The sequence below is a fragment of the Microtus pennsylvanicus genome, chromosome 12, assembly GCF_037038515.1.
Source record: "Microtus pennsylvanicus isolate mMicPen1 chromosome 12, mMicPen1.hap1, whole genome shotgun sequence".
NCBI classification, from domain to species: domain Eukaryota; kingdom Metazoa; phylum Chordata; class Mammalia; order Rodentia; family Cricetidae; genus Microtus; species Microtus pennsylvanicus.
The window spans coordinates 92532886-92554417 of record NC_134590.1 but is presented as its reverse complement, the minus strand read 5'-3'; the positions used below and the strand labels follow the sequence as shown (position 1 = coordinate 92554417).

At 55.1% G+C, this 21532-nt stretch overlaps 1 protein-coding gene across 1 annotated transcript; it reads right to left on the bottom strand.

Moving 5' to 3' along the window:
- Nucleotides 1–23: 23 nt before the first annotated feature.
- Sh3gl1 (SH3 domain containing GRB2 like 1, endophilin A2) lies at nucleotides 24–20299 on the bottom strand. The gene is made up of 10 exons (XM_075942669.1): nucleotides 19712–20299; nucleotides 3371–3439; nucleotides 3202–3274; nucleotides 2665–2808; nucleotides 2421–2554; nucleotides 2177–2335; nucleotides 1943–2046; nucleotides 1329–1453; nucleotides 1194–1250; nucleotides 24–999 (listed from the first exon to the last, which is right to left on the bottom strand). The coding sequence occupies exons 1-10, from the start codon at nucleotides 19754–19756 to the stop codon at nucleotides 803–805; spliced, it is 1107 nt and encodes a 368-aa protein (XP_075798784.1). The 5' UTR covers nucleotides 19757–20299; the 3' UTR covers nucleotides 24–802.
- Nucleotides 20300–21532: the final 1233 nt, after the last annotated feature.

The window sequence follows — 21532 nt, the reverse complement described above, 5'->3', positions numbered from 1 at the left end:
CTGAATTAAGATGGGGCAATGGCTGTAGAAAGAGACATTTAATACTTTTTAAAAAATCAGGAGTAGAGTTCACTTCAGCCCGGGCTGGAGCGGGACACTGTTGCCCACTGGAGATGTGGAGTGTGGCCCCACATGCCAGGGTTGAGACATAGGTTGTGGTAACACTGTAGAGAGGAATGTGACTGAGCCCAAGCTGGAGGCCTCACTTGCTGGCACCTGGCAGGGTATGATGCAGAGCTGGGGCTGCGGCAGGTCTGCTGGTCGGAGAAGGGACCTGCCAGCTGCCTGTGGTAGCCTACAGGTACAGGGTCACATGGACAGGTACCAATGGAGCTGTCTCAAAGGAAAGTGCCAGGGACCTGGGAATGTCCTCTCTTCAGGGCCTTTGTGCTTGGCCTTCGGCAGGGCTGAGGCTGGTTCTGTGGTCCCGTGGGAGGTGTGCACATGTGTGCTGTGTGCACTTCTGCATGTATAGCTGGTGCTAAGCATTTCTGTGTGTCAAGTTGGGGTACTGGCCAGCCTCAGCTTACAGGATGGGGACTCCAAGGGCCCGCCTGCTTCTGGGGAGCCTGGAGAAGGGGCCAGGGCCCATCGCCAGCAACGGGCTGGGAGGGTTTGAAACAGGTGGGAGCTGCCACCATCAGGAAGGCAATAGGACCTCAGGGTGGGCCTTCCCAAGTCTTAGGATAGGGGGCCCAGGGCTGGGAGAGTGAGGAGGGTCCCCTGGAGGGACGTTAGTGTTTCTAGAGCACCTTGGCGTTAGACTGCTGCCACAATGTGCAAGGAGTCGGTGCAGGCGTGGTCACTGAGGCAGTGGCACCAGCACCTGCACATAGCTGAGTGGGAAGAAGCCTGACTGGCCATGCAGCATCCCCTCGTACCAGTTCTCATCGATCTGGTTGGTGAGTGTGATGAGGTCGCCCTCGCGGAAGCCCAGCTCACCGTCATTCTCAGGCTCAAAGTCATATAGTGCCTTGCAGCTTGGCTGGTCCAGGGGTGCTGGGATCAGGGTAGGGGTGTCAGGATAGGACAGCAGATAGGCCAAGGCAGGTGGAGGTTGGCCCTGCTTTGATACTTTGGTGACCCCAAATAAGCAACCTGCAGCAGCTGTGGTAGTGGTGGGGGGAATGCAGTCCCCTCTCTCCCTCTCTCACCCCCAAAGACAGCAGCCACTTCTACCCCGGGATACTCACGCATACTCCTGCTGGGGGTCCTGGCGGGCTTGTCTGCTGATCTGAATGACGAGGAAGCTGTTTGTGGAGGAGGGTATGTGTGAGTGGCTGGACAGCCATCTCCAGCCCGGGGAACCTGCCATGGGGCTTTGTTACCTGTGATCTTGGGTGCTGGGGCGGAGGGGAATCCCCCATTGGGCTGCTCTGGCTCTCCAAGGTCGAATGGCTCCCGCGGCCGGGGCTTGAACTCCCGCCTGGGGCGTGAGGAGGCTTCCTGCACCCTGCAGGAATGGAAAGCCCAGAGTTCCCACACCCCTCTTCTTCCACCCTGTTGTTTCTGCTGCCGCCTCAGGGCGAGGGCTGGCTCTAACCTAAGCCCGTCCCAAGCATGAGTATCCACGGAGACTCAACCGCCTCTGCCCTTAAAGCCACCCTGTTTAGTGAGGATGCACAGGGACATCCCTGGCCACCCAGGGAGCTGCCACCTGACAAAAGCAGGTCAAGAATGTGAACTTGGGCAGCTGACCCAGCTAACTCCCTCGTCCTCTCATTCTCTGGCTCCCGCTACCACTGCCATCTTCCTTCTGGGACCTACTGCTATTAACACACACAGCTCTAAGGACCCTTCACTGATACAACCCAGCATCAGGCAGGGCACAACTGAAGCCTGTGCCTGGCCTGGCAGGTTGGGTACACAGCCCATGCTCGCCAGCAGAGGGCGCACAGTAGTCACAGGAACTGCTGGGGGCGGTAGGGAAGCCACCACTCACCTACGCTTCAGCTTGTCTGCCAGCTCCTCCAGGATCTGCACTGCCTGCCGATGGTAGTCCAGCTGGGCATCCACCAGGGCTGAGAGCTGACTCACCTGCTCAATCTGTGGACAGGAAGGGGCCAGATGACATGGCCATGCACCCGCCCTGGAGGACCAGCACCCTAGCCTGGGAGGGCAGCCCCCTCATCCTTGTGGAATGGTGTCCTGGGTCCTTGTCCCGCCCAACACGCACATCAGTCTCCAGGAGGTTGTGCATGCTGGTCTCTGCCACCTCCTTGGACTCCTCAAACTTCTCCAGGGCCTGCCGCAGCTCCTCATCAGGGATCTTGCCCTGTCGTTTCTTCTTGTAGTCAAAGTCCAGGCGGCGGCCCTCCAGTTTCTTCAGGTGGTGCTGTGGGTGCAGACACGTAATGGAGCAGCACAGCTGCACGGGGCACCCTCCCCGCCTACCTATGGAACCAGGCATGGGGCGGCACCTGGATCTCCTTCAGGTCCTTGTCACACAGATTCTGCAGCGGGTCGATGAAATTCTGTTTGACTTCGATGTCCAGTGAGTCCTTCACCTCAGCCAGGCGCTTCATGGACTCACCTGCATCCAGCAGGGCATCACCTGCAGGGAAGAGAAGAGGTCATGGAAGGAGTTCCCCACATGCCAAGGCAGGGCAGAATATTGGGCATGGCTGCCCTCCCTCCCCACCCGACCCCTCAGCTGCCCCTCACCAAAATTGGACTCTCCGCCCAGTTCCTTGCCGTGGCGGACCATGCATTCGCCCAGCAGCCCCTCTGACTGTGGGTAGCCAGGGTTCTTCACTTGGCCCCGGATCTTTGATACAGTGTTCAGCATCGTCAGCTTAGCCCGTGAGGCTGCAAGGGAAGACGGCCCAGGTGGGACACCCACAGGCTCCTCTCCCCTGGACCAGGACCACATATCCTGCGCTGGCCAGTGGGCCAAGTGACAGGAGTGTCTTCTCATGCCCTCCCAGGGGTTTTGGCAACTCAACAAAGAAGGGACCAATCCCACATGTCCCTTCGCTAAGGCCTCCTCAAGAAGTGTCGTGGAGACTAGAGGCCATGGTCGTGGTACTGCAGTCTGCTCCACAGCCCTGGACTCCACCTCCTCCCATCTCCAACCTGCGCCCCTGGGAAGATCTGGCCCCACTGCACACAGGCCCAGCAAGTCAGCAGAAGGGACCCTTGTATGTGGTGGCAAGGAGAAGAGGTCAGGAGGGCCATGGTCACCACTTCCGGGTGACCTACCTGGGTTGGGCTGCAGGTACTCGATGGTTCTGACCAGCACCTCTGCCACAGCCTTGCTGGTAACATCCACCTTCTGGAAGAGAGCCAGTGTTGGAACATCGGACACCGAGGCAGAATGGTTCAGGCCCCTTTGTCCTTCAGAAGTGTGTACTGTGCCTGGGACCCCTACCTTTTCCATCTCTTTGAAGTCATCGTCCAGCTTGGTGCCCTCAGCCCCGCCAACTTTCTCGCTGACCAGCTGTTGGGTAGAAGGAAGGAGGCATGTGAGGGCACAGGAGGGGACCAGCTGTGCCTGCCAAGGACGCAGCCTCTGGGACAGACAGGCTGACGGGGAGTCTGGGTGCCGAGCCAGTGTTGGGGTGTGCTGTGATTTAACCTAGCACCTTCTGAGGACTGTTCACTTTTCACAGTTATTGGGTTGACCCAGTCACTTTGGGAGAGGCAAAGCAGGCCCCATGTGAGCTTGTACCGTGTCCTACGTATATGGGTACTGCAGGCTTCAGGAGACTCCTGTGTTCCTGAATCCTTGGTGCTTGCCACTGTAACATTGATACCCACAATAAGGATGGCCCCTCAAGGAAACCAGAACTTGAGAGCCTGGGGTAGGGTGCTGGAGACCCAGGTATATGGCAGAGAACCCCAAGTGCCTATGTTATCTGAATGTGGAACAGTGTCTATCGCCCCTCTGGGGCACGAGACCTCATGCTCCCCCAGCCTGTCCACCACAGCCATCCTCACTCATCATACCCAACTTCTGGGACAAGCAGGGCAGCCATTGCCTGGTCACCCCACATGGGGTATGCACACCCCATATGTAGAACAGCAGACTGGCCTCCCGAGAGAAGGATGCCAGTGAGGCTTTCGTGGGCCACGGCCTTGGTGCCCCCGACTCTGGCCCTGATATGGGCAAGGGTTTTGCAAGGGCCATGTGGTGCCTCATACCACAGACAGGGGCAGTAAGGAGGACTGTGTAGAATGCCCTGGGAGGAAGTGACCAAAGACAACAGGAAGTGACTTCCCAGCCCTGTGCCTGTGAGTAGCCACCCACCGTGCTCTGAAGAAGGCCTTCAGGCTCTCTGGTCTGCCCATCAAACAGGGCTGCTTCTGGTGTTCCCCAGAGCCTCTCTCAGAGAGGACAGGGCTTGGGGTAGTGAGAGACAGGAAGAGAGTAGGGGCCCCCACAGCCCCTGTAGCTATAGTTCTTCCTGAGCAGGCCCTACAGGCTACCTCCTTTGGGTATTCCCAGGGAGCCCCATTGGCTTTTACAGGCCGGTTTCGCTTCTCCAGGCTGAGCAGAGGCAGGATGTTGCCCACCACAAGGCCTGGCTCTTCTGGTAAAAGCAGAGAAGTGAGGAAGGGCCACAACTTCCGGGGGACAGCACCTGGGCCTGGGGACCCGGAGTCTCAGGTAGAGCAATGAGGCAGGAAGAGGGGAGCCTGGAGCATACCTGTGACTTGGGAATCCAGTCTCCCCAAGGCCCAAGAGCTCCACCGGGGCCCCCATCCCTGCCACCATACACGTCACAAGCAAGCTGCACCCTCACACTCTGGGCTCCTTTGTAGAAGAACCAACAGTGCCCTCCACAGCTGCTGGGCATGGAGGGAAAGCGGGAGAACAGACGCCTGCACTCCACAGAGCCAGAAGACAGGGTGCAGGACCATCGCAGCTGCCCACATCACAGCAGGGGTTGCATGGTGGCAATGCAAACACCTAGGTTCTCAGCAGAGTGTGCCAGCTCTGTGGGAGGCCACATTCCTGCTAAGAGCTGCCTTGCTGCAGGCACCATGGGGGGCAAACTGGGTAGTGGTCAGCTAAGTCCAACACCACCAGGGACCTTAGCTCAAGGCAACATGCCCCAAGACTGCCCAATCCTCTGGCCAGCCTGTTTCCACAGATTTGTCCCCTTTTAGAGGACAGGAGCTGGTGGGTCTGCCTGGCACAGCCTCTGTTGACAATGTCACCAGTAAACCAGGCACCTGGGGTGGGAGTACGCAAAACAGAGAGATGGGTTTCCCAACGGGATCACAGAGACTGAGGTGCCGCCAATGGGTAGAGACTTGCCCCAAGCATGAGACCCCCAGCTCTGCTCCAGCATGGCCAGACTAAGTATGGCAGAGGGAATGCTGTGGCTGCCCAGTGCAGAGGAGCCATGAGGGAGGGGACAGAGAAGCTAGGCAGAGTGAGGATTCTGCAAGAAACATGGGAGCTGACACCCTGCCCTGCCTGGCCACCACCCTTGGATGGTCATGTTCCTTTATCATAGTAAGGAAAGGTGATTAGTGGCCATGGGAGATTCAGTCTGAGCAACAAAGATAGTGACACTAAAGGGGGTGGGGTAGGCAAAGGGTGGCTCCACGCTGCATTTCGTCACAGTGAAACTGGGGCCCATTGTCCAATAACCACAGTGCATGAGAAATGTCTATGGATAGCCATGCTGTCTGGTAGACCCAAGACCTGGCCCACAAGCGAGAGTATGGGGCAGGCTGATATAGGTGAGGGCCGTCCTGTAGGGCACGAGGACACTGAAGGACCCGACGGTGTAGGCAGAGGCTCACCCGCTTCAGTTTAGCAGTGGCAGCATCACGGCAGGCACAGCATTCACAGGATACTGCGACCGTCCGCAGGACACTGGGAGCCCCCAAGAGCACAGGAGCGGGGGGCTGGGGGTGGTTGCATGGACAGGACATAGGGTAGAGAGGCTATGAGGGCAGGGAGGTGTGTGGGTACCATGCCAGGCCCCTAGTGGTCACCAGTTCATAGAGAGAGGAATAGCTTGCAACCTAGCCTTCTGCCCTGCTATACGCAGACTCTGTGTCCCCAGATGGGGACCTCAGGGCAGGAGTAGCCTGAGCCTGGGAAGTCACAGCCACCCCTCTTTCTCAGTTTCCACCCCATACCTTCCTGCTGAGCGGAGCCATGGAGCCCCACACACCCCATGCCTATGCCTGGCTCTAGGTGGGGAGCAGGCCCACTGAACTCTCTAGAAAGGGGGTAAGTATTGTTGACAGAGACCCAACTCAAGTGTCCTCCCCAGTCAGGTGCCTCCAGTTCCCCAGAGGCACAGAGTGAAGGCCAGAACCCAGACCTTTGGGTAAGATTCATCTATAAGCTGCTTGAGTCCCCTGTCTACACGCTAACATGGGAAGGGACAGGCTGGAGAGATGACTCAGTGGTTAAGAGCACTGACTGCTCTTCCAAAGGACCTGGATTTAATTTCCAGCACATACATGGAAGCTCATAATTGTCTGTAACTCCAAGATCTGACACCGCACACAGACATACATGAAGGCAAAACACCAGTCTACATAAAATAAAAAATTACAAAAGAAAAGTATTTTAAAAAATGGGAGGGGACATGCAGCAAGGTGACTGCCCCATGGAGGCTCCTGGTCCCTGGAGGTAATAGCACACCCCAGGGTCAGACACAGGTCTCCATTGCTCAAAACAGCAATACCAGGATGTGGAGAGAGCAGGGTGTCAACAGGAGCCACCGCTGTGTCCAGGAAGGCATCATAGGCCCTTATCACACATCACAGGCTCTCATAAATATTTGGAATTTGCTGGTTGTGCAAGCCACTGCCTCCTTTTGTGACAGCAGGCATGAAGGAACTTCCTCTGGCTTACCAGGAAGTCCCACACCTTGTGCCGCCAGGGTGTGGTGATTCCACAGACTGCCTCGGTTAGCATGAGTGGAAGTGGTGCCTGCAATCACTCAGATCTCCTGGTGGGAACCCTAAGCAGGTATCCCAATGACCTGAGCAGGCTCCCAGGGGCATATAGGGAGGAGGCAGCCCTTTGTGGTGGGCTAAGGCTCGTGTGGGAACTGAACTTTGGGAGCCATAGACTGTGGGCTCTCAGGTGGAGATCACCAGGACAAGGGCTGCATCAGAATGCATCAGAATGCTCCAGGCCTCCCATGATGCTGCAGACTCTGGGACAAGCCACCTGTGGGAGTCTGGCAGCTGGGGTCAGGTCAGGCCTGACTTTGCCAAGGGCCTCTTTCCTGACATGGCCAAAAGACACCTGAGGCCCTGCTCTGGGCCCTAGACAGTCCCCACTGCCTTCCTAAGACAGTCTGGGGTCTCAGTGCTGGCTGGAACAGTAGGAATCTGCACAAGGCCCCACAGCCTGGTCCATTGTCTGTCACTTCCCATTTGTCTCCCAAGTCTTTCCAGAGTGCATTCATGGGAAAGAGCTCAGCACACGGAAGAGTGGAGGGCGAGGACCCAAGATCAGCAGAGGTGGCTGACACCACGGAGCCTTAGGCCAGAGGAGGAGGTGGTGGGTGGGCACCCACCCCAGGCAGTAAATGGTCAAAAGGTAGAAAGCAGGGGTGGTCTCAGGCATCCTGCACCCCTTACTCTCCTGAGCTGGGCGGAGCTCCTAGCCCTCTGTCCCACAGCATGAATGGTACCGGCTGGCCCTGTGTGCACTTGGCCTTGGCAGAGGCTGAGAGGAAGTGATGCCTGATGGTAACTGCCCCTGGGACCCACTACCCAGGTGGCTCATGGCCTGGTCGATTTAGCTTTTCATCTGTCGGGTGAGGCAGGAGGGCTGTGCCTTACATGCTGGGAAAATCAACTTCAGACGAAAACTCAGAAAAAGAAAGAAAAGCCAAACCACAAACAAATGAGGCAGCAGTCACCTGAGGCCCAAGGGTGAGCTGCTGCTGCTGATCCAAGGGACGGTCGGCCTGGCTCCACACATGCTGGGGATGAGGGAGGGGTTCATGGATGCAGGGCTGAACAACAAGGCCCACCTGCCACCTGGAAGGCGGTGCCCGAGGCCACTGCATAGCCCTGGGAGCATAGGCTAGCTCTCAGGTGTGAGTCCCAATAGAAGTCTTAGTTCCCTCATGTAGGAAAAATGGGGGAGACAGATCTAAGGACCCCGAACCCCTACCCCACCCACCCCTCCAGCTCCGGGGAGTCACAGCCTCAGGCTCCAGGCTGCTTATCACTGGCCTCCCTCAGCTGGAGGGGCTCTGCCCCCTCCCCTATTATTTTCTTTTTTACTATTTTTTTCTTTTTCTTTTTTTTTTTTTGGTTTTTCGAGACAGGGTTTCTCTGTGGTTTCGGAGCCTGTCCTGGAACTAACTCTTTTAGACCAGGCTGGCCTTGAACTCACAGAGATCCGCCTGCCTCTGCCTCCCAAGTGCTGGGATTAAAGGTGTGCGCCACCACCACCCGGCCTCCCCTATTGTTTTCTGTCTGAGCAGCCTTCTGCGGGCCATGCCAGGGTTTCTGCAGCTCTTGAAGTCCCAGCCCTGGCTGTCTTGTCTGCTAGAATCCACCCTGCACATGTTCAGCCCTCTCTTGCTGCACACTTGGTGGCCTTGGAAGTAGCAGGAGTCAGGGCTGTTGTCCAGTTCCCACAGCAACCTCCCGCACCATGGCAGAAGGTTCTAGAAAGTCTGAGAAAACCAGGAGACTCTTGCTCTGCACCCTAGGGACCTGGATGGTGGGGGGTGAGGTATGGCTGTGTCACAGGACACAAAGGAAGAAATGACAGGTTTCTTTGAAGAACAAGAGGGATGGCTCAAGCCTTGCTCAGCCTCCCGAGACTACAATTTGCACCAATCACAGCAGACCTGGGTAACAAGGGACAGACACACGGGCAGGTTGAGAGCCTAGGCTCTGCAGTCCACAGTGACCTGCGGCGATCTGGGCGAGTGAGGCGGGGACTGGCACCCCCACTGCCGGGGGGTCTGCTGACCTGGCTGCAGATGCTGAGTTAGATGCCAGACCAGCAGACCATGGGCACTGCATATTTGTTGAGATAATATTTACTGAGATAATAAACCTTCAGTGTGGCAAGGCTAAATCACCATAGGTGTGCCCACAAGGTCTGGTGACACACAATAGGGAGAAGACTCTGCTTGGGAGCCTGTCCCTCAGAGCTGGGATGAAAGTCCTGAGCAGGTAAGGACAACACTCTCCTGGTATCAAAGAGGCCCTGGGGTTCCATCTTCAGTACCCCAAACAAAGACGAAATCCCAGACCCAGTCCTCCTGCTTCAGCTCCCTCAGCAGCCACTGCCCCATGGGGGGGGGGAGGCAGCAGAGAGACCCTTCTCTAAGCAGAGGCATGATGGGCACACCTGTCACCCCAGCACTCAGGTGGGAGCTAGGAGGACCAGGAGTTTAAGGTCATCTTCCCCTGCACAGTGAGTTTGAGGCTAGCTTGCTTTTAAAAAAGCAAAGCAAGTTGGGTGATGGTGGCTCATACTTTAATCTCAGTACTTGAAATGCAGAGGCAGGCGGATCTCTGAGTTTGAGGCCAGCCTGGTCTACAGGACAGCCAGGGGCACACAGAAATCCTATCTTGGGAAAAAAAAATAACAAACAAGGCAGAACTTGGGACACAGCTCAGTGGCAGAGCAACTACCTGGCCTGGCCAAGGCTGTGTCTGACCACCAACAGCAAGCCAAAGAGAACTCAAGCATGGGCACAGTGACGCTCTACAGGCACCCAGCCCTTAGCCACACTAGACAAAACAATGAAGAGGGGTAAGCCCCCGCCTCAGCTGCACCCAGCCCTGGGTACCAGTGACACCTACCCAAGCTCCTCAGGGTAGGGAGGGGACTGTGCCCTATCAATTGCAGCATTGATGGCTGCATCACAACAGGGATGGGGTGAGGGAGGCTGGGAACCCCACATGTCCCCACAGCGGCCAACTCATCCCTGCATAGCTCACTGACCCTTAACCCCTGTGCAGCCAGCCTGGTGACCACACCCTTCTAAAGACCCTACTTTCCCTGCTCTGTCTGGGTAGTTATGTCCCCACCTCAGGTAAGGACATGGCCACCCTAAGGACACTGAGCAGACTCTGAACCACAGCTGATGGCCCTCGCGCCTACTCCCGGCATTCACTGGACTCTTCATTTTGAGTTTATGGAGAAAATGCCCACACCCCAAGTCTCCCGACCGCCTCCCCTACTGTGTCACACTGCCCAGCCTCAGCCCAGGATGACAGCAGTACCAAGCCTTCCTGCCCTCAATCTAGCTGCAGGGAGGGACCAGCTGTGCGTGGGGACAAGTACACAGCATGGTGACGCTTGGGTTGCATCTGTGCTTGGTGCCCTCTTCTTCCCACATCTGAATTCTAGTAGGCCATGTGTTCCGTGAGTCACTCAGCCTTCCTACCGGGGCCGCCCATCATTGGCCCTATCAGTCAGAGAGCACTGCACACATTAGGGATGCTCGCATGCTACCCCTAGGTCTGCCCTGTCCAGGTGCTACTGCTTATAACTTTTTTAAAGGTTTTTTGAGATGTTTCTCTGTGTAGCCCTGGCTATCCTGTAACTTGCTCTGTAGACCAGGTTGGATTCAATTTCACAGAGATCTACCTGCCTCTGCCTCTTGCTTCCAAGGGCTAGGATTAAAGGCGTGTGCCACTACCATCTGGCCAAGAACTATTATTTTTCTCTGTGAGGTTCAGGAGGGAGAAGCACACCCCTTCAGCAGGCCACGGGCAGCACTATGTCCGGCTGAGGGCAAGGAGTGGGCAGTATGGAGGCAGGCGGAGAAGAGGGACACCAAGGGGAGGAGCCCAGTCAGTCCCATTCTGTACAGGGCACCAGGCTCAGAAGTGCTCACCCTTCTACAGCCGGTACCCGTGGACACGGTCAGCCTCCGTCGCTGCAGGCAAGTGCTGTTGAGGGTTATGGGGTACGGGACACCCTCTGGACTAACCTGGCAAGCTGGGTTTTCTGGACAAACCTGAACACCACCAGCTCCCCGAAGGACCATGCAGTGGTGCCTGTGACCAATGGCTTCTTTTCAAGTGGGCAGGGGTAAAGTATGCAGAGCTGAAGGTCAGTTCTGCAGAGCAAAGGATGAGCAGGGACCCTGAAGGGACCCCCATTGCCTTTGGTTAGTAATGGGGACAAAGATTCAGGACACTGGCTGTCTTCTCTCACAAGGAACTGACCATCCTAAAGGTCCTGGTACTGAGCCTGGTCTTCAGAGCAATGAGTGTGCCCTTGTTGGGGACACAAAAGGCCAATGGGCAGGGACTGGATCCCCCGACTGAGCCAGGACAAGCCTCTCTCAGGCATGTAGTTCAGTGACTAAAGCAGGGTGACCATGGCTCTCAGACCCCACTCAACACATTCCCCTAGCCATCAGCACAGGGCCCTTGGTTTGGGAGGACACTAGAGTCCTTCACCCTAATCCATGGTACAACACCAGCATGGCAAACTAAGTTTCTCTGGTCTGCAAGGCTTACCCACTTCCTCACCCTAGGGACCCGATAATGCGGAGCACTGCGCTAAGGAAGCCACCTAAAAAGCACATACACCGACTGGAGCCCACAGTGTGGAGGCCGCAGTGTCCTTTGGTGGAAAGCTTTGGGAGCTGGGACAAGATAGCATGGCAGTCTCTGGTCCCACTAGGAACACAGGCACAGGTGCCAGCTCAGACCCCGGTTCTGTGTGTGTGCCAATCCTGGGGATGCAGGTGAACTACACCAGGCAGCTGTGCTGAGAATGCAGAGGCTGGGTGCCAGGAGCTCAAAGTGATGAGCATGACCAAGCACAGGAGTCCAATGGGTCTCTGTCTTCAATTTATGGTGATCCTCCTGCCTCTGCCTCCTGAGCACTAGGACCCCATGTTCTGGCTGGCAGTCCTAATTCTCAGAGCACAGGGCCAACTGTGTGCCTGGGAGCCTCCTGAGCTGTCTACAGCTCCCAGGCATGGACGACATGGCAGGGTGGCTAAAATATCACCCTCCACAAGGGCTTAAACACACGGTACCCGTGGCTCTAGGCTTGGATAAGGTCACAACAATGGAATGACTTGGTGATTTCCCAGGCCAGGATCACAAACAGACACAGATACAGTCACAGCAAGCAGGCAGGGCTCCCATTGAAAGTCAGGGCACCCGTGCAAGGGGTCAGCCACATGACAACCACATGCTGCCCCACTGTAAAAACAGCGAGACTTGCTGCACCTTTAATCCCAGGACTCAGAAGGCAGAGGCAGGTGGATCTCTGTATCTATGAGTTCAAGACCAGCCTGGTTCCAAAGCTACAGAGAAATACTGTCTTGAAAAAAATGAAAAAAATAATGAAAAAAAAACAAACAAACAAAAAAACAAAACCAAACAAACAAAAAACAAAAACAAAAATTAGTGAGGCTCACATGTCTTCCACCTCCGCTAGGTCAAAGGACAGCCAGGACAATGGTGGCTCATGGACAAGTCACACAAACCAGTTTTCCAACCACTGCTTAGCAGACATTGGATCATGATCTGCCATGTCCCGTTGACAGCGCCCCATGCCATCTTGCTGCACCCAGCCAACAGAACTCATTCTAGATCTCATTAGAAACATCTGTGTCTTACACTGAGGAAGGGAGATGACCCATGTCCCACAGGTCTGGGGTGCTACCAGCTGGTATTGTGCATTCGCATAGGCATCGCAAGCCCCGCTGGTGAGGGTAGAAAGGACCTCAGAGAGCCTCTCTACTCACTGCTGGGCTGAGCCCTGACAACAATGACATCACATACTGTCCTGCTGAGAGTCAGCGGGGCTGGACTGCGCTTGGCTACTGACATTGTTGGCCATGGTGATGTCTGAACAGTCGCTAAGAGAAGCCACTGACTACCAACCCGCCCTCCTGGCCCCTGCAACCTTGCTGCCCCCAAGTCCTCCAGTGGCTACCAGTTGTCTTCTGACACAAACCTAAACCTGCTAGACCCCAATTTCCCTGAGATCGTGGGTGCAGGATGGGGCTGGACACCAGGGAGTTAGGATGAGGCTGACAAGGGAAGGTGACTGACTCCCAGAGGAGGTATGTGGTGACAACAATATTCCTTCCCATGATGATTCTTTTACAGCTACCTAGGGCCCAGAGAAACTTCTGGGTGGGCATGACCGAGCTTTGCAGAGCTCCCAAACCTGCCACAGACCTGGGCATTCACTGTGGAGCAGAGAACTTGCTCCGCCACTCTCTCCCTGTGTATCTGAAACTATAGCTATCTACTTGCGTCAAGCAAAAACATCAAGACTCCCCTCCTGCCATGGAGCCAGAGCCCCTGCCCAGACAGGGGGTAGATGGGGCTCCTCCCCAGCCACTACCCAAGCCCCTCACTGGGAGATTCTAGATGAGGATTCTGCCAATATGTCACAGTCTGGAAGAGCCTACTAAAGGTGGGTTTAAAACGGAGTTTTCAGCTGGACTTGGGAAGCTGGGACAGGCTGGGTGAAAGTAAGAATGTCTGTGAAGGAAGGAGTCGGGCTGTGGAGTGAGGCCCGGCTCCTACAGAGGTCTGCATGAGTGCTGGCAGGCAAGCTGGGGAAAGGTGGCTGGAGTTACACTCGGTGCTGGGATGAAGGTCATGGCGAGGGAATGGTTGGTGCCAAGGAATGGCTCACAAACAGCACCGAGATGGGGGGACCTAGGGGACAGGGTGGCTGTGTCAGGTAGTGTGCCACAGCAGGTGCATGAGGTGCAAGGCAGGGACTGAGGCCTGAACTGAGGTGTGTGGAGACTGGTGTTTCCCATCAGCTCCTGCCACCCCACGGTTCCAAAGCTCGGCCTAGTGCAGCCTCTCCCGAGTGCTAGAGGCCAGTGCATCCAGAAGGCCAGAAGGCTAGAGCCAGGCTAATTCCCCTGGAAGACCAGTCAGACCTGCTCCTGGCCAAGTTTCAAATGACCCAGTTCCCTCAAGTGCCCAACAAGTCAGGCCAGGGACACTGTGGGAGGCCACAGAGAGGAAGCCCCATTCTTAGCTTTGAGCAGGAGGCCACCTTGGTGTTGCCTGTGATCAGCCTGTGAGCTGGCACCACACAGCAGGACTCGGGCTTGGCGTGGCCCGCCTGTAGGAGCATGCCACGCAACAGCAGAGCGCATCTGATGACATGAGAGTGGCACCAGAGTGCGAGGGCTGCCCCACTAAGCACTGAGACGCCAGCAGCCAGCCATGTCTGGGACGGGATGGGCGGAGGGTAGAGCAGGCAGGGCGAGGTGCCAGAGGCACAGTGCACAGAGAGGTGGGGCAAGCACAGTACAGCTGGCGGGGTGCGGGCAGACAATGCTAGGGGACAACACAGACTGGACCCCAGAAGTCCTTTTTGGCCCTTGAGCTGTTACATAGTTACACAGTTCTGGGCACAGTCCCCATGCAGGCCAGGGACCCAGTTCAACGTGGGTACAGTCTCCACTCACAGACTTAGTGACTCAGGCCAACGCAGTAGGGCACCTGTCACCTGTGTCACCCTGAAATGCTGAGTAAACATGCTGGTTCTCAGGAGTCAGCCACCCCCCACATATCCCAGGGGGCTAACACTGGGGATCAACCAGAAAGGAAGGAACCCGCCTATGGAAGTCCTCCAGAGAGGTCAGCTTGCAGGTGCTGAGTCAGGGCTGTGGAGGAAGCCACAGCTGTGTTCTTTCGGTGCTTGGGAAGTTGTCCCATGACCCCCAGGGGCTCAAATCAGCAGGTTTTCTAGGAGCTGAACGGAAAAGGAAGATGAGGCATCCTGCGGACCTGCAGAGGGCAGGAAGAGGGAGCAGAGGGCACCCACCCAGGCAGCAGGGGTGACCCTGGCAGGGAGAGGCTGAGCAGGGCAGCTGCCAGAAGCTACAGTTCTCTCTCTAGCTTTCCAGGGAGAGCTCAAGAGAGGACCAGACAGCAGAGACCCAGCCATGACCCCAGCACAGGGTGTGAGTGTGTTGTTAGCTTAGGTGATAGACTGAGACCCCATCTCACAAACAAAAGCTCAGGAATAAAGTAAGTAAACAGGGAATGAGATGGCTCAGCTGGTACAGTGCCCGCCACAGTGATCTCAGCTCCCATATGAAAAGCTGGCTGGGGGCTGGAGAGATGGCTCAGCAGTTAAGAGCATTGCCTGCTCTTCCAAAGGTCCTGAGTTCAATTCCCAGCAACCACATGGTGGCTCACAACCATCTGTAATGAGGTCTGGTGCCCTCTTCTGGCCTTCACGCAGAAAGAATATTGTATACATAATAAATAAATAAATATTTAAAAAAAAAAAGAAAAGAAAAGCTGGCTGTGCCGGGCGGTGGTGGTGCACGCCTTTAATCCCAGCACTTGGGAGGCAGAGGCAGGCGGATCTCTGTGAGTTCGAGACCAGCCTGGTCTACAAGAGCTAGTTCCAGGACAGGCTCCAAAGCCACAGAGAAACCCTATCTCGAAAAACCAAAAAAAAAAAAAAAAAAAAAAAAAAAAAGCTGGCTGTGATGAAGACTGGCAGTTCCAGTGCTGCTGGACATGGGGACCCTGGCCAGCCACGCTAGTCTTAGGTGAGTCCTAAGTTCTAACAGTGGATGGTACCTCAGGTTGACCCCTGCCCTCCCCCACAAGAAAAAGAAAAAAAGCCCTGGGCTGGAGCTGGGGGTGCCAAGCAGAGAGCCAAACCTGGGCCTGGTTCCCCTCCCCACACAGCTGCCTGCTTTGGCCTCTCAAATCCTACCAGGGAAGTGGGATGTGGAGGAGCAGAGAGGGTACAGCTGTGTCCCAGGACCCCGACCAACAAAGGCTGTGCACACACAGAGATACATGTCTGTTGCATTGCATGCACATACACAGAGCAGGGAGGAGGGGAGTGAGCACTAAGAGGTGAAGTGGCACACTAACAGGGACGCTCAGACACCATGTCCCTAACGGGATGATGGGGATGGGACACAGTGGCTGCTGTGATGCTCTGGGCTGGAGCTGTCCAGGCTATCTAAGCATGGTGGGGGTGGCCTACCACACCCAGGTGAACGATAGCTGGGGCGCTGCATTGGGAGCCCAGGGCTCTGACTCAGGTGGACTTTCAGCTCATAGATTAAACGTGGCCTCAAAGTGAGGGCCGGGGTGTCACCAAATGCCCATCCGCAAGAGGCCTTGTATTCCGCCTCCAATGAGGAGAGAGAGGGAGAGGGAGGGGCGGGGAGACAGGGAGAGAGAGAGAGAGAGAGAGAGAGAGAGAGAGAGAGAGAGAGAGAGAGAGAACATTACAACTCCAAACCCACAGAGTCCCAAGTCTGCAGCCCCTCCTAGCCTTCATTCAGGTCTTATGGGTGGGGGCGGAGGCTCACCAAGCACTTGCCTGGTACCCCACAGCCACACAGTTGCCAATTTTCTTCCTAAATCAGACCAACCAATCCTTCTTTACAAACTTTCCCTTTCTCTCAGGCAAAAAGCGAGCTGGGCGCGGGGGGGGGGGGGGGGGGGGTGTGAAGTCCACATTCCAGGTGGCACAAGCACCATATTAGTTACACTTCACCTCCAGGCCATCACAGAGTGACCAGGAAACCAGTCAGCTCAGCTAACAGTGAAGACACCCAAACAAACTTCTGAGCCACCCACAGGCCACTTCCATCTGCACCCAGACTTCCTCAGAACCCTCAGTCCTCCACACTCACACCAGGGTGAGGAGACCGAGGGAGCCACCATCCCTCCACTGCCTCACCTGTAGGAAGTGAAACTCCCAACTTCCCTCAACACCTCAAGCTCATTTTACACATTCACATTTACCTGCAGGCTCAGCTGGGAGATGAGCTGGGAACCTGTGACTTTTGTATCAACGGGACCAGAGCCGCAGTCTTACCTGCCAGAAGTAGCCTATGCTACCTATCCTGCCTTCCAGCTCCATCCATACCTTGCCTCGACATCCCGAAACTCTTTCTATAACCAGTCATTTCTGATTCTTGCCAGTGTGGGCTGAGGATTCTTTTATCTTTTCTGTGACAGGGTCTCATGTAACCCAAGCTGGCCTCAAACATACTATGTAGTTGAACTGATCATCCTGCCTCTAGATGACAGGAGTGGGTGCCTACACTGGGGGGGAGGGAGGGGAGGGTGGAGTTGGGGATGGAGCCCAGGGCTTCCTTACAAGCTAGGTGAGTGCTCTACACGCTGAGCTCAGTCTCTTGTCCTGCTGGCTCTCACTATGTAGCCCAGGCTGGCTTGGAACCCACAGGGATTGCAGGCAGGCCCTGCCACACCTAGCCTGTAGCTTCTCTAATAAGAAACGATATTCTGGGGACTCAGACCCTGGAGGTGTTACTTATCAGAAAAAAGAAACACAGGAGAGAAACCCAGCTGAAACAGTGGGATGTTGAGGAACTGGGGAAACTCCTATCCTACAGGAGGCTGGGCTGCGAGCCATCTGTGTGTCTTTAGAGCTGGCTCAGACTCCTGGGCACAGCAGTCATTCTTTGGGACAGGGCCCTGGAATGTCAAAACAGTAAACTGATCCTCAGCTGAGCTGGACTTTCCAGGTTTGTAGGCAGGCTGGATGGTGGCCCACCAAGAGGCAAAGTCTGGTGGCCGCCCCAATGGGTCCCTCTGTCAGTGCCTGCTGGGAATCAGCAGGAGAGGAGCCTCCAGAGACTTCTCCAGCTGAGGGACCTGGAGCCACAGGGATTCAAACAGGAGGACAGCCTCAGGCCCAGGCTGGCATCCCATTCCAAGGATCTCAGGCACAGAGCTTGCCTACTGTACTTCCTGCATGGGTGCAAATCCACTCACTTCCATCTGAGGGCACGCACTGCAACACTCAACATTCCTGCACTTCCTTCTTTAATTCGCCCCCCACCCCCTAGTCTCCCTCCAAGGCCCACAGAAAGAGCCCAGATGTCTTTATCCATTCCTTTTGGCCCCTGGGGTGAGAGCGAGCACCAGCAGCCTGCTCCCTCTGGCTGGGCCTCTCCAGACCATGGGGAGAGCCCTTCTTGCAGGCACAGCCAAGCAATTCCTCACACTGTTGCTCATCTCTCTGTGGAATCTCCTCGTGCCAGTACCACACCCAGAAGTCTCAGGCTGCACTGCACGGCCACAGGATTAGCACATCTGGGGCTTCTTGGAGCAGAAACCAGGCAAGTCCTGACCCTGGGGACCTTTAGGGTGACAGGCACGGCAGCCGAGTGTTTCATTTGGAAATAGATCTCCTTAAGTTTCTGGAACTCACTTGGCCATGAACTTTTGATTCTCCTGCTTCAGCCACCTGGGTAACCCCCAGTCTGAGATCTGTCCCACATGAAATGCATCAGCTCAAGGTAGAGCATTTGCTACTGTGGACAAGGTCCTGGGTTCTCTCCCCAGCATGTGTGTGTGCACACGCGCATACATACACACACACACACACACACACACACACACACACACACACACACACAGATAGACGGTGAGAGTGAGAGGGACACCGACCAACCGACCTGACGGGAGGAAAGACAGCAGACAACAGAAAACTCAGCTCTGAACTTGGCAATCCACTTGTAGAGAATTTATCTTACAAAACTAACCTCACTAGTGAGGCTTGGTACAACTGTTTGTAACCCAGCACCAGGATGCGGAGACAGGGGACAGGGGATTAATGAACAAGAGGCCACTCCAGCCTGAGACATATGACCAAACCCCAGCACCCAGAGGCTGAGGAAGCAGGCTCATAGTGCCCAGGAGTTCAAGGCAATATAAGACCTTCAATACATGAAGGCAAGTTTGAACTGTGGTATTCTGTCATCCCAGCACCCCGGAGGCAGAGGCAGGAGGAAATTCTGGGCCAGCCTGGACTACCAAGCAAAACCTTGTCTCAAAAAGCAAACAAAAAAGTTCCAGAGGGCTGTTAGTTACAGGCTGTCAGAAGACATCTGTTGTCAAGAAGAGCAGAGCTCCTCCCAGGGGGTGAGGTTCCCATTGTTCAGTGAGGCAACAGATGCCCACCTGGAGAGCTAACTCCTGAATGTCAACACAGCAGACAAAATGCAGAATTTCAGTTCAGATTCAGGCTCCAAGAAGCACTGAACCTGAACGACCAAGTACCCAGGAGTCCACAGTCTGGTACAGCCATATCAATGTAACTTTCAAAGAAATACATGTGTTTCGGAATGGGGACACAAAGCCTGTGACATTTTGTAACAGAAGCCTGGAAAATTACTTTTCACTGTACGGTTATAATTCGGTACAATGTCTACCAACAGATTTTTCTTTTTTATTTCATTTTTGAGACAGGGTCTCCTTATGTAACACTGGCTGGCCTCAAACTTTGAGATCTCCTTGCCTGCCTCTGCCTCCAGAGCACTGAGACTAAAGATGTGTACCACCTGGCGAGTGTTTGGAAGTTTTTCGTTTGTTTTTGCAACCCATCTTAGAGATACAGAAGAAAAGAGATGGGACAGATTTTCTAAGCCTTGTGTGGACTTGGTAAATATATCAAGATTTAAAAAAAAAAAAAAACCTAGACACACATTTTCTATGGCATGAAGTTATGTAGTGAGAGTCCGGACCTACACAGCCTGGAAACTGGGGTTCCCTCCTTCCTCCCTGGGGTCCCGGGAATCGAACTCACGTAATGAGGCTTGGCGGCAAGCCCCTCGCGGTGGAGCCCTCTAGCCGGCCCTCCAGAGCTTTTTCAGAGCCGCCTAGATGCACACAACCCGTGCCCCTGCACAGTCGGAAAACGGGTCTCCTCTTCCCCGCCAGCCCTGGGGGAGCCAGCTCGGCTCGCCCGCGGTCCCCGGAGCCAGGCCCAAGCCCCGATCGCCCGGCCGCGCCTCACCTGGCTCGCCTTGTAGAACTGTTTCTTTAGCCCCGCCACCGACATGCCGCCTCCCTCCGTCGGTCGTCCCGCCCGGACTCAGGTTTCCGCCGGTGCCGCCGAACCGACCTCCTTCCTCCGCGCTGCCTTCGCCAAAGCACTTCGCCAGCTCTACGCGCCCGCCCCGGAGACGCCTCAGCCCGCTAGCGCGCACGCGCGGCCGGAATATTACAAGGCAACCGCATACTTCCGGTGCCGCCCCCACCTCGTCTCACCCCCTACCCCCGGAATCCGCGCGCTCGCTCGGCCTCTCTGTGGGCGCGCGTGCCTCCTGCAGGCCAGAGAACGCATTGCGGCTGGAAGGTAAGCAAAAACCCGCCCACACCAGCGAAAGAGAGGGAGCCTAGAGAGGCCAGAGGCTACCTCTGCAGCCGAGGAGATGGCTATAAAGTCAAAGTCAGTTTGCGTGCGGTGAAGCCCATGTGGAGGTCAGAGGACCGCTGCAGTCAGTAGTCGGGTCTCGCCTTCCACCATGTAAATCGCCGGGATCGAACTCATGTCTCCAAGCTCGGCTGTAAGCTCTTTACCCACAGCCATCTCGCGGAGCTCCTAAGGAAAGATTCTGTCAAAGTTCACGGGTATCCTGGCCCGCGGGAACTCATAATAAATAAAATAGAGAATAAAATGGAAACAAAACTCTTAGGGGCTAGAGGGATCCATGGCTTGCTGTCCTGGCCGACAACCGGAGTTCGGTTTCCAGCACCCACATCACAATCGCCTGTAACTCCAGCTCCAGGTCCGCCCTCTCCTGGCCGCGAGGAGCACAGGTATCCCCGTAACTTAAAAAGCTGGTCTACTAGAGCTGGTTCCAGGACAGGCTCCAAAGAGAACCCGTCTCGAAATAATAACAAAGAAAGAACATAAAATCATGTTTTAAAGATAAAAATAAAATAACATTAAAAACTCAACCTAGAGAGTCTCCAGTTTAGAAGGCGTCTTCATTTGTCTTCCCGTGACTGAGATTAAATGCTCTGACAACAAAAACAAAATCAAAATGCTTGGTCAAAAGCGACCGAAACAAGGAAGGGTGTCTGCGGCTGGAATGTCACCTCCTTGATGAAACTTCCCCAGATTGACACACGCACCTCCCTCATATCAACTGCACTATAGATTTCAAAACGTATACAGAATATGCCAGGTGTAGCACCTTTAATCCCAGCACTTGAAAGCAGGATGCATGGGTCTTTGAGTCTGAGGCCGGCTGGGTTACATAACCAGTTACACACCTGTCTAGTAGCTTGGAGATTAATAGTAAATGGGGGTGATGAGTAAATAGACCCTAAGCAGGAACAGGAAGATGTTCAGGGTGAAGCCAAGGAGTTCTGGAAGGTTCCAAATGACTCAACAGAATGCAGTGCAGCAGAGCAAAAGAACACGTATGTGTCATCCTTATTGGGCATGATCAAACGAGCCTTTATAAATAGTTCGGAATATGAGTCGTTTTGGTTTTTTTGAGACAGGGTCCCATATAGCACAAGTTGGTCTTGAACTCCTGATCATCTTGTCTCACCTCCCTGGTACTGCAATGACAGGCCTATGACAGCATGCCTGATTTCGGAACTGGAGACTGCAGCCAGATTCCTAGCATGCCAGCAACCCACAGATCCACACAAGAATGTTCTTTATTTTATATGGGTTGTGTGATGGAGTATCATGGAGCCCAGGCTAGCCTCAAACTTCAGCCTACTTTGGCCTATATTCTGGGTCTTCCTGTCTTCACCTCCCAAGTGCAGGGTTGATAGGTATACAATGGTAGGATCAGCTCCAAAGGATCTGCACAAT

What these genes read in the sequence shown, in the direction of transcription:
- Sh3gl1 (XM_075942669.1), bottom strand. Translation starts at nt 19,756, where the DNA reads ATGTCGGTGGCGGGGCTAAAGAAACAGTTCTACAAGGCGAGCCAG. An exon ending in GTACCTGCAGCCCAACCCAG is followed by an intron (nt 2,809 to 3,201) that starts GTAGGTCACCCG and finishes CTTCCCTTGCAG; the next exon opens with CCTCACGGGCTAAGCTGACG. An exon ending in GACCCCCAGCAGGAGTATGC is followed by an intron (nt 1,000 to 1,193) that starts GTGAGTATCCCG and finishes CCCTGATCCCAG; the next exon opens with CACCCCTGGACCAGCCAAGC.